Genomic DNA, 17,165 nt, shown 5'->3' with positions numbered 1-17,165 from the left:
CTTCTATGGCCTGAGGACTGCAAAAATGTGCAAAGTGTGGCATAGAGTGGGTACCGTTAGTTCTAATCACTAGGATGTGAAGCAAAGATGAGAGGAGATCTGTGATGAGAGGATAAATGTTGTTTTGTCTCCAGTCTTTAATATGGGAGAGATTAAGCATATTTATATGCTGTGAGGATTAACTTTGATTTTTTTTTTTTTTTGCAGAAAAGATTAGACTGTTTTGAGTGATTTCTGCATGTGGGATACCAAAGTTAGCAGATTTAAATTTGTAAAAGAGTGAAAGAGCAGAAAGATAAGAAAAAAGGAAGAAAATAAACAAAGCCAGATTTTAGGGAAAATTAATTTTAAAAGTATGATGAAAGATAGTGGAAAAATAGTATAGTATTGTTAAAAGTTACAGTTTATGTCGGAAATACAGACATTATGGTTTGTTTCTTATAATGTAAGTAGTTAGTCTTTGTAATCCTGAGACATTGTTATAGTATTTTAAAATGCTTAATTGTATGCTTCCTTATTTTTTACATATGGGTAAACCTCAAAGCAGTTTTACCTTTTGCCCGAAGCTTGGTTGACCTAGGAAGACTTTTGTCTTTCTCAAACCTCACATCCTGCATCTTTTCCCCCTGTTGTTCTACAGCCTCACTTGAACTTCCCCAATGCCTTCCTAACTACCATTGGCAATGATCTTTTGTTTATGCTCCTCCAAATCTGTTGTAAGTGACAGTTTTGGACAATTTACCATCCTTGAGCATCTCTTTGTGTAACTTTTGAAGCGTTACATTTTCTTTGTGTTCCTTCTGCCTCTGAGTCTCCTTTCTTGGCCTCACTGTATCCATATTCACATCCACACCAGCTTTGTACCAAGAATTCACATTCCTTATGATTTTATCATTATCCTCTTAATTTCTCACTCTATATGCTCTGTTTTAAGGATTGCATCTCTTCTATTGCTGTCAAGCATCAACTACCATTTAAAAGCTCTAAATCTTTATATCAACAGCAACTTTTCATTTGTTGGCCAGCTCACCATCAGCATCGAAAAGTAAAATTTTCACCTCCTCTCCCAAATCTTCATATTCTCTGCTTCCCTATCTGAATTTGTTATATTAAATATATATTAATATAATGAGCCTAAGGAGAAAGATATTAGGCAAAAGAGTTGTCACCAAGAAGAGGGATAATTATAGACTGTACTCGGAGAAAAGTAAAAGTGTTAGTCCCTCAGTTGTGTCCAACTCTTTGTGACCCCAGATTCCTCTGCCCATGGGATTCTCTAGGCAAAAATACTGGAGTGAGTTGCCATGCCCTTCTCCAGGGAATCTTCCCAACCCAGGGATCAAACCTGGGTCTCCTGCATTGCAGCAGATTCTTTACTGTCTGAGCCACAAGGGAAGCCCCATGCTTGTAGACACAATAATTAATTTAAAATTTGAATGGGAGATCATTGTGGAAAAAGGAGGGAGGAGAAGACTTATGTAGTATTTTAAACTAGTAACTCAGTAACCCCAAGTTACCTTGAACTAGTGTAGCAAAGTGGTTTGATATTACTGGAACTTGAATTCCCAGAGAATAGTTGGACCAGTGATTTGAAGGATATGCAAAAGTACAATACTCTTGCTTTGCATTGTTAGAGGAAAGAAAACTCTTACTATGAAACTTATTAATGGCTAATAACAGCAAATCCTTCAGGAACATGGAAAAAGCTTCTCCCTCAAAAACACTTCATGTCTAAGTCCTCGCTCTAACAAAGCACTCCGTTATTTGGACTCAGATCCCCTCATTTTAATTCTCTCCCAACTGTGAATAATGTGGAGACTCTACTGATCAAGAGAATATTTTTTATTAAAAAAATGTCTTTCACCTGTTCAACCAAAATATTAACTTCAGTGCCGTCTGAACTCATGTTCCCTCACTCCCACATCGATCAGTCCTCAAGTCTTGTCTAACAAGAACTCTCCTGTAGGTTTCTCCTGTCTTTCCCACTGGCAGGGCCCTATGGTCTCTTTCCTGTGTCTGGAGACATCAGGGTAGATTGAGAGAGTAGCACTGGTCTCGAGGTTTGGAGTAGATTATAAATTGTGTGGATCACATTTTCATGCAGTTATTTCCTGAACCCTGCAGGCAGGATCATGTCAAAAGACATGATTACGTGCTTTTGAACACACTATTTCCTTTCTCTGGAATGTTCTTCCTCTTTTGCCTCCACAGCATGTATCTTTCCAAACCTTGTTAAATGTCATTGGCTTCCTGAAACCTGTCGGAATCCCCCAGGCAGATTTAGTCAGTTTCTGCTTTGTCTTGTTGTAGTACTTTTCACTTTCTTCTGTTAGATAACTGTTCTGTTCAATTGTAATTTTTGAATGATTTCTGTATGTATATAAACTGGACGGACTCAGTAGGCTATAAACACAATAGGCTGTGGCCCTAGAGGGCACCGCTCATAGCATCAGTCTTCTTATCCTTAGCATGCAGCCTCATGCCTGATCTATAGCAGTTGCTCAATTAATACATGTTTGAAAGTCTTTTTATGAGATAAAAGGCTAAAATATGCTCTTGCTGTTGCCATTGGAGAATTTATTTGTGTTCTTTCTCCAACAGAATACAGAGAGAATTTGGCATGACTTTCAAAAGTATACTCTAACAAGATAAGAGAATGTTTCTCTTTTGTCATTTTATGCTGACCTCTTCAGCCCAAAGCCAGTTTATTCAGATTAAGGGAGTTGATATAATTAGTGTTAGGAATGATTTTATATAATGGGATTTGGTTTACTGTAAGCAAATTCGGATGAATATGAGTCTTTTGCAATATTTTAACATTTTAACTCATTGCTGACTCTACAGGGCAAAGGGGATCATAACCCTTGGTCCAATTTAAGGATGATGAATTGAGATTTTTTTCTAACAAGGCAGAGGATAAAACATGTCTTGCTTCAGATATAGTACTGCAAATTGCATTTGTATTTAAAATAGGCAAATTCAGTGCCCTAATAGTTGATATTTTTGCTAAAATAGGAGGTTAGAGTCCTTATAGTGATATATGCTTAAAAATTATGAAATAATTATTAAATACCTACTCTATGCTCTGAAATGGTTATGTGGAACAGATGGTCAAAATGGTGTTCATTGTTGTAATGAGGTGCTTCTTATCAAGTTAGCATGTTAAGAAAAAGGAGAATCACTGGGCAATACACAATTCCTGGTAAAAAAGAGAGGAAAATCATTGCTAAGTAATTCAAGAAGCTTTCAGCAACATTGGTCCAGAGATCAGTGTGGGAATTCTATACAAGGGAACATCATGATCAAAGACACTTGAATTCTCAGTGCTCTTTAACTTCCCACTGATATTGGGCTGATGATACAGAGAAGTGAGATTTCATGTTGAATAGTCAATATGTGGCCGGTTTATGAGGGACTAAATGCCATGTGGGGTGATATGGACTCCGTGAAATGTCATGCTGTTTAGTTACTCAGTCGTGTCCGATGCTTTGCAACCCCATGGACTATAACTCACCAGGCTCCTCTCTTCATGGAATTTTCTAGGCAGGAATACTGGACCAGGTTGCCATTTCCTTTTCCAGGGGATCTTCCCGAAGGGATGAAACTCGAGTCTCTTATGTTTCCTGCGTTGGCAGGTGGATCCTTTACCATTAACACCACCTGGGAAGCCCCTCTTAGGCAAAATACAACATAATGAAAAAAAAGTTACAACATATTATGTGGAGAATCCTAAGATTTTGTTAGGGATTAGAGACAGGACAAAAATTGTGACAATGTTACACTGGTTAGGTTTGGAACAATTATACAATTAATATTGTTGATCTAGTTATGGTGCTGTAACTACTTCATGAACTTTTTCTCAATCTTTTTTTACCCCCTAGTCTAGTTTAGATCTAGTTTAGGAGTTATTTAAACCTGCTTTGACTATGTTTGTTATAGTTTTAATAGCATGAGTTAGTAAAGAGAGCCTAGGACCGGTGGTCCTGGTCTCATTGAGGCCACAACTAGCTGCAAGCCTGTTGCCAAGTCACCTGATGTTCTGACTTTCCTTCTGTAATTTGGAAATAAGAACATTGACCTCGATGAATTCTAAGACCTTTCAGTTGAGCTTTCTGCAGGCCAAAAGAGTTCATGGGAGCTTCCAAAGTGTTCACATTATCATTGAGCTTCTTAAGTACTGACTATATATTTTAATGCATACTAAAAAAAGTACATCTTTAACACTTATAATTTGGTAGAATATTCCACCCTCCTATAAGATAGGTGGAAGGGTCATGATGAGTACAATATATAGGCAATTACCTCTTCCAAGAATGTGTTAAAATATGGAAGAAAATAGTAGAAAATTAACCCTTGTAGATGAAGACAGTGAGCTTACTGTATAATTTAAACTTTTTAAATAAAGCTACTTATTTGCATAATGATTCTTTGGAAAGATAATCCTTAAAATAACAATACTATTCATTGATTTGAAATAAAGCAAAAATAACATTGTAAATTAATCTGGAAAAGATGCTATGTTACTATATAATTAGATGTATTAATAAACGTGTGAACTATCACTTGTTAGGCTAAATTTGGCATAGAAATATATTTCAAGGTAATGAATCTCTATTTTTTTCCTTAACAATTTTCTATTTATATTTTGAAAGTGTTAATTGATTGTCATCAGTTTGTTAACCTCCATAATATGTATACAGTTGTGTGACAGATGTTTAAAAATAGTAGCTTTCTAATATTACATATCTAAATTGAAGTTTAAATTTGATCCTGAATTTAAAGGTTGAAGAACAGTACTTTGCTTGGATATCCAGATAGAAAATGGAAATAACTGATTGTTTTATTACTATTATTTACAAGCAGACTTCTCTGTCTTTCAGTTTGAAATAAGAACAATAACAAACTTTGCCCTTTTCAGTTCTTAAACTCTAGGAGTATTCTATACATTCTTGTTATGTAAAGCAGTGTATTAGTATTGGAAACTATTCTTTTTTATTTTCAGAACATAGGTTGTCCCAAAAGAAAATTTCCTATAAGTCAGACTTATAATTATCTTAATTCCTCCATAAATCCCCAAATGTATCTGCAAATTTTACAATATTCATGATCTTTTAAATGTTAAGTAAAAAATTCCAAATATAGTCATATTAATTTTTAAGCAACTACAGTCTCTGCTGATAATACTGCTGTTGAGGCTGAGATTGCTATCAGTAAATTCTTGAGATCATTCTCCAATTACAACAAATTTTTCTTCTCCACTCCAAATATATTACAAACAAAATTACTGAATTCACAAATGGGGATGATCTCCAATTTGAAGTTAGTCACTTACAGTAATCTCCTTGATGGCAAGAAGCCTATCCTATTATCTAAGTACTTCTCAGGACCATAAGAGTTTTTGCATATAATAGGTTTCCTATGGGTTTCCCCAGTGGCTCAGTGGTAGAGAATCTGCCTGCAATGTAGGAACTGCAGGAGACATGGGTTCAATTCCTAGGGCATGACAATTCGCTCCATTATTCTTGCCTAGAAAATTCCATGGACGGAGGAGCCTGGTGGGCTACAGTCCATAGGGTAACAAAGAGTAAGTCAACGAATCCTAGACAAGTTTTATAGGCCCATATAGCATTGAAGTAGGAGAAATTGTACTTAAGAATTTATACAATTTCATGAAAACTAAGTCTATTTTGAGTCAGAATTTTATACTTAGGCCTCAGTGATGTATGATCTTCACCAGTGGCTTTTGTTCATGTTAATATAGGAGTCTATAAATATTGAAAACTAAGTTGATACTCAATTTCTGACAGCTCCTGCTGCTGCTGCTGCTAAGTCACTTCAGTCGTGTCCTACTCTGTGCGACCCCATAGACGGCAGCCCACCAGGCTCCCCTGTCCCTGGGATTCTCCAGGCAAGAACACTGGAGTGGGTTGCCATTTCCTTCTCCAGTGCATGAAAGGGAAAAATGAAAGTGAAGTCGCTCAGTTGTGTCCGACTCTTAGCGACCCCACTTCTGTTCTGACAGCTAAATCTTCCTATTCTTTAGCTTCCTAGTATTCACACAGGACTTAGAAAATTAACAGAAAAATGGAAATGTCTTTAATTCAGATTACTTTTTCCTTTGAGTGATCATTCTTATTCACCACCCTAGTCCCTATATCACAGACGGTAAAGAATCTATCTGCAAGGCTGGAGACCTGGGTGCTATCTCTGGGTCAGGAAGATCCTCTGGAGAAGGGAATGGCAACCCATTCCGGTATTCTTGCCTGGAGAATCCCATAGACAGAGGAGCCTGGGGGGCCACAGTCTGTGGGTTTGCAAAGAGCCAGACATGACTGAAGACTGCTATGACTACGTAGACTTTGGACAACATCCTTTACTATATTAAATTTTAGATTTCAGAGAGGAGGGGAACTATCACGTTTTAGCAGTCTAGTTTTATTACAGGTCTTATAATGATGGTGATTTCCTGAATCATTAGTTTTCCTCAGCACCCTATTCCCATTTTCCATTTTCAGAATGTGTTGGTGACTTTTAGATAAATTTGAAGCTTTCTGTCCAGCAGAATGTTTAATCCCTTGAGGATGTTCAAAGTGTTAAGACTGATGGATCTGACAGAGCTAAAGTCTAATAAGAATTGCTGTTTACAGCCATGATGATTCATTGGATGACAGTTTATTTATCTTTTTACGTATCTTCTTTCTGATTCAACAGCTCCCCCCACGGTTCGTATTGTGCATTCTGGCTTGGCCTGTAACATTGAAGAGGAGCGCTACTCAGAAAGGGTCTACACTATACGGGAAGGGGAAACTCTGGAATTGACCTGTCTAGTCACAGGACATCCACGTCCACAGGTGAGTCCCGAACCGTGACGTTGTGAAAAACTCTCTGACTTGTCTTGCAAATCAGAAAAAAAAAAAAAAAATATATATATATATATATATATATATGTTTATTTTAGACGATTTAGCTAAAAATGTATATGTGTTTGTGTGTGTGTATATGTGAAATCCATATTATATGTGCAATGTAGGATAAGGGTAGTAATTGTTGAACATTCAAGCTTAAGTAAACATGTAGAATAGCCAAAAAAATTTTTTTTTGTTTTGGTATTGTGAGAAATTTAAAAGACACTAGTCTAAGGAAGCTGTTAAAAAAGACAACTGCAAAAATATCTCTGTCAGATAACAATTCATATGGCAATGAGTTTATTTTAGAATGTGGAACATGATTTCACGATGACATAATTGCAGCGGAGGAGGCGTTTGTTCTAAAAATGTGATACACGAGGTCACAGGTACTTTCCTTACTCCTAGTCATTATATTCAGAGAGAACCTTGAAAAACAGATGTTTGCAGGTGCTATACGAATTCAGGTTCTCAGAGTCAGCAGCTACAGCTTTTACAAGCTAAGTACCAGGAACAGAAATTGAGACTTTCAAGGGGCACTAAAATGATAAATAATGAGCAAAGAAAAAAAATTATACGAGTGAAAAAAGAGGTTAGATAGGAGATAATATTGTTAGGCTATGTATCTGTGATTTAAAAATTTAATTCAGATCCAAAATTTTCAGGATGTTTTATTCATTAATTGCCAATTCTTATTGTCATATATTTAACCTGACTGGCTCAAAATATAGATTGTTATTCAACACAAACACTGTTATGAAAAAGAAGTCTCATTTGGTAGACAGAGTTACATATATTATTTGTATTACAGAAAAAAATTACAGTTAACACATGACTGTACAGGGTAAAGTAAAGAACAGTGAGAAGATTATAAAATCTCCCATCATTTTAATCTTGTCTTTTGGTTTTGTCATCTCTAACTCTTTAATTCTTGAGGATGTTTTGACTCTGCCATTTTGACCCTGAAGAGCAAATTAAAATAAGCATGTGAACTTTATAGAATGAAGCAATGGATTGATGAGACCATGAGTAAACTGAAATGGTGAAATATGTTTTATAAAAATTATGCTGTTGAAAAAATGGAAAACAATAAAAGTAATCTAAAAATTATTTGAAAATATTAAATCCATAGTGGCTAAAATTGCAAATTATTATACTTTCTAAGAACTGAAAATTTATTAAAGAATAAATTTGTCTCAATAAAATTGAGTTATAGAAAATTTGATGTTTCCCAGTTAGTATAGTTGTAAAGAATCCACATGCCAATGCAGGAGACTCAAGAGATGTGGGTTTGATCTCTGGATCAGAAGGGTCCTTTGGAGTAGGAAATGCCAACCTGCTCCAGTATTTTTGCCGGGAAAATTCCATGGAGAGAGGAACCATGGGGTCGCAGAGTCAGACACGACTGAGCAACTGAGCATACATACACAGAAAATTTGACCCAATGAATTAGATTTGGTAGAAAAAAATGATTGTCAAACTAAATACACAAGCCCAGAAGCAATAATTGTTGAAATGTGATGTTGAAACATGCTATTTAAATATAGCATTTTTATTTAAATATATATATAGAAAATAATGTAGTCCAATTAAAATAATTTTAGTTATATTAAAAATGATAAACATTAACTCAAGAATATTATCCCAAAGAAAGTTCAGTGTTGTTATTATTTGATTTTTTTAAATTTATATGCATAGAATAAAAACTCCAGAGTAAAAAAAGTTGGAATCAAAACAGGAATGTCCACGTAAACCTATAAGAAGACACAAGAGAATACTCACTGATGATCCCCTTATTCTTACAATGACCGTATCAAATTCTGCACATTCTGAACTAAAAATGCAACTTACATTTTAATTCATCCAGCTATTCTGCTCCCTCTGTCTTCATACTTACATTCCCTCAGTCTCAGGCATTTCTTATTTTCTGCATACATCTTCCCTTTCATGCTTCAGCAATCTGGGTGGAATCTTTGAACTCGGAGCAATCTAAAAGAAGTTCTGAAAAACAGAAGTAGATTATTGCCTTATTTATTTTTCCTGATAAATTCCATTTTTGGAATCATTTCAGTGTATTCTAATCCTATGAAAAATTTATTATTTCGGTATCATTGTTTCTTCATTCCTAGAAGCAGTTCAGGTGTTTGCAGGTGAATCAGTTTCAGTTTATATTGCATACTTGGAAAATTAACTGGGCCTTTTCTTTGTCAACAAGCTGTATAAGGAAGGCTGACAAAACAGCTGGGCCTTGGCATCCTGTCTAAATACTAAAGGGCATGCTGTTGGCAGCTGGTTCTGAGGATGAATTTTCTTGGCTGATACCATGAAGCTGAAAAGGTTTTCTTGCTCCTTTGTTTAATCTGAATATGATAGTATTTGGAAATGCAGTGAAAAAGAGAAGCTCCTCATTCACTTTTCAGATTTCTTAATCTGTTACCTATTTATCTGGCAATGAGCGTCATAAAAATTTCCATTTCCACAAGTATTCTAAGGCAGCAATGTAAACTTTCTTTAAAATAAGTGAATAAATTCAGTACATAGCAGTGGTTATGAGCGTGGGACTGCTTGGGTATAGTCCAGGATCCTTCTTGACTACTAGCGTGATCTTGGGAAAGTTCATTAACCTCTCTGCTCTCTGCATCTCAGTGTTCCTGTCTGTATAATAGCAATAATGGTAACCATCATATCTATATCATTGACTCCTTTCAAAAGTTAAATGCAGGTTATAAAATATATATGCACATATGTTACATATATACATATAAACAGATGGTACATAATAAAATATATATTATTATTTTAAGTAATTTATACTTGGTCTCTACTGTTGAACATATTTGAAATAAGCAAATTTTAAAAATGGTTCTTAGCATTTCTATAGTCTAAATTAGATGCATTTCAATAAATTTCACTATTTTTGTGTTTTAATGCATTGCAGAGCCTTTGCATCTCTGTTAATTAACTTTTCTTAGCTTGCAAGGACTAGAACTAAGTCCTCCTCATTTAAGAAAGGCTTATTATAAAGATATTAATATATGGAAAAGTAAGAATGGAGACAAGGGTTTGTCAATAAATCTACCAACTTAGTTTTATTGTACCTCTATACATTCATAATTGCAGGATTCAGCTACCTACACTCTTAATTTTCCTTTTCTTTTTCTCCCTTTTCTTTTTTCCTTCCTTATTCCCTTCTCTCCTCCTTCCTCTTTCCTTCCTCTCTTCTCTCTTTTAATGTTACAAAACCAGTAAGAAATGAATTACGAATACAGTTCTCCTATAAATGATTTAAACAATAGGATATTTAACAGACTGGATCTGTTTACTGTTTCAGGTGAGTGACTGTCCAACTGAAACACTAATATTTTTTCAGTATATCTTTGGATAGAATATGAGAAAGGGTCTAGGAGAAATATCAAAAAATTTATTAATCACAAATTTCATATCAATAACTACCTTCACAGTTTTCTCCGCACACATATACACACAAACACACACACACACAGAAAGTCTCACCCCCTGGTGATATACATCTTTATTAAGTTCATGGTTACATGGGAAAATGTACTCCCATAGCTTGTTTAGGAGATAGCTTGTATAGCCTTTCTGATCATTGATATCATGCCTTCAAATTGTTTTGCTACTATTACTTTTAATATAGGCTATATAAAGACTCTTCTGATTCATCACTTTAATATACTGTACAAGTACTGATACTTTTTATGCCCGGTACATCAGCATTAACCAAAGCCTTTTTAACATTTAATAAAAATCCACATGAATTTAAAGGGTCATTTTTCTTCCTGAGGAGATCTGAATTTATTTACAGCTATTTCAGAGTTCATTTGTTTAATTCTATCAGCAGTTCCTGATGCTTAGAAGAAACATTTATCAGACAATTCCAGATACTTGCAAAGGCAACATTAGTCAATGTACTTAATGAGATAATATACGTAGATCATTTAGCAGAGTGCCTAGCAAAAAGTAAATACTTAGTCATCATCATATTTGTGATTGTATTACCAATACAAAATAATATTTTTTCTATAAACTTAATAATTCTAAACTATTACTGTCATCACTACACAATTGCAGGTAACCCAATAGAGTAAGTTGGTCTTGGTCACAAGCATGGCTTTAGCTCATGTATTTTGAGCTAGCTGTAATCTGGGCCAGATGTTGTGTCTACACTGGAAAAAATTGACACACTTCTGATACTAGCTAGTATGTAGCTAGTCATCTGATAAGTGAATGCTTTTCAATTCTCCTCAAGGAGAAGGGTTTAAAATTTGCTTTATGTGAGATGGACAGCAGTGTACTCGCACAGTTCTGCCCTGGCTCAAGATGAACTGTCTCACTCTTTGTAACATTATAGTGCACAGGGAACTTGATTATCTTCATAATCTACATAACATTATACTAGTGCTACTGATTATAACACATCATTTTGTCTGCTGCTCAAGCATGATGATCTAGAAGATTTGGTGCTGTGTATGGAAAACATGTGGATCTTTTATTTAAGTCCTAAGAATAGAGTCACAGCACAAACCTTTAGATTCTAGAACAAGAGTAGACTTTCTACAGCATAGTGCTAATTGCTATTTGAAAAGCTGCTCTTTGGTCAATAGGAAGTACGATCCAGTTGATACCTGCCCCCTTGGTCAGGTGATTCTGTAACACATTCTACTTCTACATGGTTCCTTGGAGGGTTCCAGAAGAATGGAGCCCCAGTCACTCTCAGCAATGTCTAGCATAATAACACTTTGTTTTGTTGGGTTTTCTCCTCTGTGTCACTGTTCACAGTTTCCTACTTTGCTTCCCTGGAATTAATTATGAAAACAAACTACTACCTGTAATCTCTTGTCTCAGATTTTCTTTCCTGAGGCAACTCCAGGTTAAGACAGTACGTGTCTCCTGGACTCAAACCTCATGAGGAGCAAGCACATTTATCCACCTAACCCTAGTTTGTACTTCCTTGCTGCTGACCTCAGTTCAGTTCAGTCGCTCAGTCGTGTCCGACTTTTTGCTGCTGACCTAATGTTGGGAAATAGATGGGGAAACAGTGGAAACAGTGTCAGACTTTACTTTTTTGGGCTCCAGAATCACTGCTGATGGTGACTGCAGCCATGAAATTAAAAGACGCTTACTCCTTGGAAGGAAGGTTATGGCCAACCTAGATAGCATGTTTAAAAGCAGAGACATTACTTTGCCAACAAAAGTCCGTCTAGTCAAGACTATGGTTTTTCCAGTGGTCATGTATGGATGTGAGAGTTGGACAGTGAAGAAAGCTGAGCGCCGCAGAATTGATGCTTTTAAACTGTGGTGTTGGAGAAGACTCTTGAGAGTTTCTTGGACTGCAAGGAGATCCAATCAATCCATCCTAAAAGAGATCAATCCTGGGTGTTCATTGGAAGGTCTGATGTTGAAGCTGAAGCTCCAATACTTTGGCCACCTCATGCGAAGGGTTGACTCATTGGAAAAGACCCTAATGCTGGGTAGGATTGGGGGCGGGAGGAGAAGGGGACGACAGAGGATGAGATGGTTGGATGGCATCACCGACTCGATGGACATGGGTTTGGGTAGACTCCGGGAGTTGGTGATGGACAGAGAGGCCTGGCGTGCTGCAATTCATGGGGTCGCAGAGAGTCGGACACGACTGAGCGACTGAAGTGAACGGAATGTTGCTTAATTCTGATTCAGGATTATTGTACTTCTACTTTTCCTGAAGACTTGTAAAGGTAAATCACATGTCACTAGCCAAGGTAGGATGCTCAATTAAATTTTGCTTTTATTTCTTAAGACTTTTACATAATATAATTGGCATGGCTGTAGATTGTATTATTCTCACTTATTTTCCTCTTGAAAAAAATGTTTTGTACTTAAATTAAATCTAAGCATTGAAAGTTTGCATGTTCCTTCACAAAGATTGTCATGTGATGGAGATTTCCTATATAAATACCACTGAGGATTTGTTTGGTTTTAACAGTTTTGCCTCTCATGATCAAAATTGGATCTCCAGGGTGATCGGAAAATGGATCTCAAAGCAAAGTCAAAATAATTGGATATACAGATCACATGGAAGTTTGAAATTAGATGTGTCTTTTTGAAATCTGCATCTTTCAATGAAAAATATAATATATATGAGTTATGAGACCATAATCATTATTTTATTACAGCAATTGACATGAAATAAGCTTTTTAAAATGATCAGGGCATTTCCAGTAGATAGAAGGAAATCACTATTGCCTATCAATATATAGTTGAGGATCTATTGGTTATATTGTACATAGTTAAATTGGATCATTTTAAGGTAAATAGCTGTAATTCTTTTTTTTTTTTTCTTCTTTTTTTTTTCTTTTTCTTTTTCCACTGTGCAACCCACTTCAGCGCCTGCAGCCTACGGGCAGAGGCCGGGCAATGGTTCGGGGCCAGTTTTCTCTGGCATGGGACACTATGAGAAGCTGTGATTCTTTTATGTAGAAGTGTTGTATAACTACATAGACATTGATGATTTGGCTTTGTATTTTTATTATTAGAAGAATACTCCCATTGATGTATTTTCAATATGTATTATTTGATGTATGAGGAGATTTCTAAATGATAGATACCCTACAATATATATTTTTCCATTGATTTTAATATTTTTTGCAGTAGTTATTGAGTTGTCAGGGCTTCCTTAGTAGCTCAGCTGTTAAAGAATCCACCTACAGTGCAGAAGACCCTGGTTTGATTCCTGGGTTGGGAAGATCCCCTGGAGAAGGGAACAGCTACCCACTCTAGTATTCTGGCCTGGAGAATTCCATGGACTGTATAGTCCATGGGGTCACAAAGAGTTGGACATGAGTGAGTGATTTTCACTTTCACTTGAGCTGTCAACAAAATTTAAATGCACTAATTTCAACATTGTCTGAAGTGAATTTTTTCATGATGGAATGATAATCAAATTAATTTCTCTATTTTCAAGTCTATATTACATGTACTTACATATATATGCACAGAAAGATAAATTCATAATAGAGTGTGAGTTTTTGAGGTGCATTCAACAAGTACATGTTCATTTATAGTTGTAAGAATCCCTGATATTTTAAAAAGGTAGCATAAAAACAAATATATTAATAGTAGTGATCTACTTGTGATCCAATTGAATCAAGTTTACCCTCTTCATTTCTGGCTAGCACATTAAAGATGCCAATTAAGAGAGTTGAATTTAGTTTTGAAACTCCAATGTAATGTACCACTCCTTAGGTTTACTTTAAAATATTGAGGTTTGAGACTTCAATAATTTTAATTACAATTATCGAAAATACTACCTATCCAGTTCTATGTTAAAGAATATGCTATCAGTTGTAATTAATAATCTATACAGGTGCTGGTTGTAAGCATGGCACATTTATTTCAAATTAGGCTCATCAGAGCCTTTTCCTGAAATTCTCAGAGATGCTTCAAACAAAATCAATAAGGAGTAAAACCTATCTATGATCTGAAAAAGTTAACTCATGCTACACAAAAAAGCACTTGTAAAATACAAGTATTTCTAGGACTGAAAAAGGAAAAAACAGTTATTCGGAATGACTCAATTATTTTTTTTTAGAATTGTTAATCTTTTATTTTGATTTTCTTTTAGTGCCAGTCTTAACAAAAACCTAAAAATAACATTTATTTTCCTGACAGTTTTATCTGTTTCAATCAACAAACATTGATTTTTTCCTTTTTCCCATGGAACATGAGGAATCATTATTCGATAAAACTTGGTCCCTTCTTGTTTACTTACTTGCCTTTGGCAATGATGTTGGATCAGCTTGAGAATAACAAAATCCTTAGTTAATTAGTGTCTTCACTCTTGAGTGTCATCAGTTCAGTTCAGTCGCTCAGTCATGTCCAACTCCTTGCGACTCCATGGACTGCAGCCCACCAGGCTCCTCCGTCCGTGGGATTTTCCAGGCTAGAGTACTGGAGTGGGGTGTTGGATGTCATAGGAATCTGTATTTCTTAAGATTAACTTTTAGGCGTCCAGGTATGGTATAGTACCGAATCTAACTGATCTTTTACATTGCTTTTATTGCTGTTGTTGTTCAGTCAGTAAGTTGTGTCTGGCTCTGTGATCATATGGATTGCAGCATGCCAGGCTATAATCAGAACAATTTACCATCTTGAATAATTCTTCACAGTGCCATCAAGAAGATGGACTATAGCCAGTCATTTAATAACACAAAAGTATTACATGTGTTATTGTATAAAATGCATGTAAACACATTTCATAGATATTTAAATTCTATATCAGCTAAAGTATAATATTAGCTTAAAGTGAAAAGTGAAAGTATTATTCACTAAGTTGTGTCCGACTCCTTATGACCCCGTGAATGGTAGTCCGCCAGGCTCCTCTGTCCCTGGAATTCTCCAGGCTAGACTACTGGAGTGGGTTGCTGTTCCCTTCTCCTGGGGATCTTCCTGACCCAGTGATCAAACCCTGGGTCTCCTGCATTGCAGCCAGATTCTTTGGGGAGCCCAATAAGAGTTCCCTAATTCCAAAATTGTATAAGTGTCTGAATTTCATGGTTGTACATTGTGTTAGTTTCCTAGGACTGCTACAATACAGTCCCACAAACTGGGTGGCTTAAAACAACAGAAGTTACTCTCTCACAATTTGGAAGGCTACAGTTGTGATATCAATGTGTCAGCAGTGCCCGAATGCTCTCTCTGAGATTCTAGGTAGAATCCTTCCTCACCTCTTCCCGGTGTCTGGTGGTAACCATCAAAATTGGTGTCCACTGGCTTTCAGCCACATCATTGCAGTCTGTGCCTCTGTTGTCACCTGTGTGTGTGTGCGTGTGTGTCTGTCTGTCTGTCTGTCTGTTGAATGGCATTTTCTTCTTCCTATAAGGATACTAGTCATACTGGTATACTCCAGTAAGACCTCATCTTAGCTAATTACATCTGCAATAGCCCTATTTACAAATCAGATCACATTCTGAGGAACTGGCATTTAGTATTTCAACATATCCTAGGGGCACACAATTCAACTCATTTGTCATTTTAAATTACATGGTTTATGCCTTTACTGGGCATATGCTAGGGCTGCTTTTAAAGAGCACATTATATATGCAGTGACTGTTGTGCATCATTAATATTCAAGGGATTTACAATGTTTTGCCTAATGATTTAGTATTTGCTGTCCCACTTGCCTATACCCCTTCCCCTTGGCCAGCTGAGTCAGTGGCTTATTTGTCACCTCTTCCATAAAGCCTTGCTTGGTCAAAGATGCTTGCTTAAGTACCCTTTCTATGTGATCCCAGAATAGCAAGCCATTTCTTAACACAATACATCATAGGAGCCTGCTTTGAGGAGTGAGTGAGATTTTAGATTCTGCAGAAAAATTCCATAGTTTCACATTTCACCTTCTCTACTTTTTCACCCCTGTGAATATGGGTAATACTAAGTTGTCCAAAAAATTCTTTTGAGTTTTTCCATAACATCTTACAGAAAAACCCAAATGAACTTGTTGGCCAACTCAATATATTTAACTTCCATTTCACTTGTTTTCCTCATGTACGAAACGACAATAGTAGTAGTAAACATCTGTTCATTAAAGATCAAATAAAACCATACAAGGGAAGAAAAAAATCTTGAATAACAATGACAATGATAGAATAATAGAATAATCATGTTGCTTTTCTGTTTCCTCTTTCTCTCACTGAACTGTAAATTCCTAGGGCTGGGTCTTGCGTTCCCATTTTCTATCTCAGAATGAACATATATCATGATTTGCCTGGGACAGTCCTGGTTTATAGCTAGTGTTCTGGTACACTTGTTGATGTCATTGTCTTTCAGTCCCCCAAAGTATCCTACTTTGGAGGATAAAATATATGGAACCAAAAACATAAAAGTTTTCACAGAGGGGTTCTTGATTATTTATTAAAGGAGTAAATGTGGCAGGCATTATCACTTGGGCTAATTGTTGCATATTTTAATTAATTTGTTTCCTTTTAAAAGCACTAAATTGTGTTTGTAAATGCCTGTGTCATTTACCTCTTAAAATTAAGCATTTAAGGAAATCTTAGGTTCACTTGTGTAGGCACTGTTGGAAGCCACATACCTCAGTGCCTTCAAGGTTGCATTAAATGCTCCCTTGGTGGTCTCAAAGAGTTTTTAATGTGTCTTCTTATTTTACTACCCAGCAAGAATTTAAAGACACTCGGGAAATGGGGCTCGATAATATGAAGCTATTACAGCTCTGTAGTTGAAGAAGAGTCTAACTTAAAATTC

At 36.0% G+C, this 17,165-nt stretch overlaps 1 protein-coding gene and 1 pseudogene across 1 annotated transcript in view; one reads left to right on the top strand and one right to left on the bottom strand.

Annotated features, from left to right (window-relative positions):
- Positions 1-17,165, top strand: part of MDGA2 (MAM domain containing glycosylphosphatidylinositol anchor 2) — an 862,004-nt gene that overhangs the window by 370,478 nt on the left and 474,361 nt on the right. Inside the window, exon 2 of the mRNA XM_081511223.1 lies at positions 6,712-6,851. Within this exon, the coding sequence (XP_081367349.1) occupies positions 6,712-6,851 (140 nt within the window). The remainder of the gene's footprint in view (positions 1-6,711; positions 6,852-17,165) is intronic.
- On the bottom strand, positions 13,270-13,413 carry LOC145515985 (small nucleolar RNA SNORA42/SNORA80 family; annotated as a pseudogene).

The sequence above is a fragment of the Giraffa tippelskirchi genome, chromosome 7, assembly GCF_054371585.1.
Source record: "Giraffa tippelskirchi isolate mGirTip1 chromosome 7, T2T-mGirTip1v1.2.pri, whole genome shotgun sequence".
Taxonomy (NCBI): domain Eukaryota; kingdom Metazoa; phylum Chordata; class Mammalia; order Artiodactyla; family Giraffidae; genus Giraffa; species Giraffa tippelskirchi.
The sequence above is the reverse complement of the archived record's forward strand: the minus strand, read 5'-3'. Positions and strand labels throughout refer to the sequence as shown.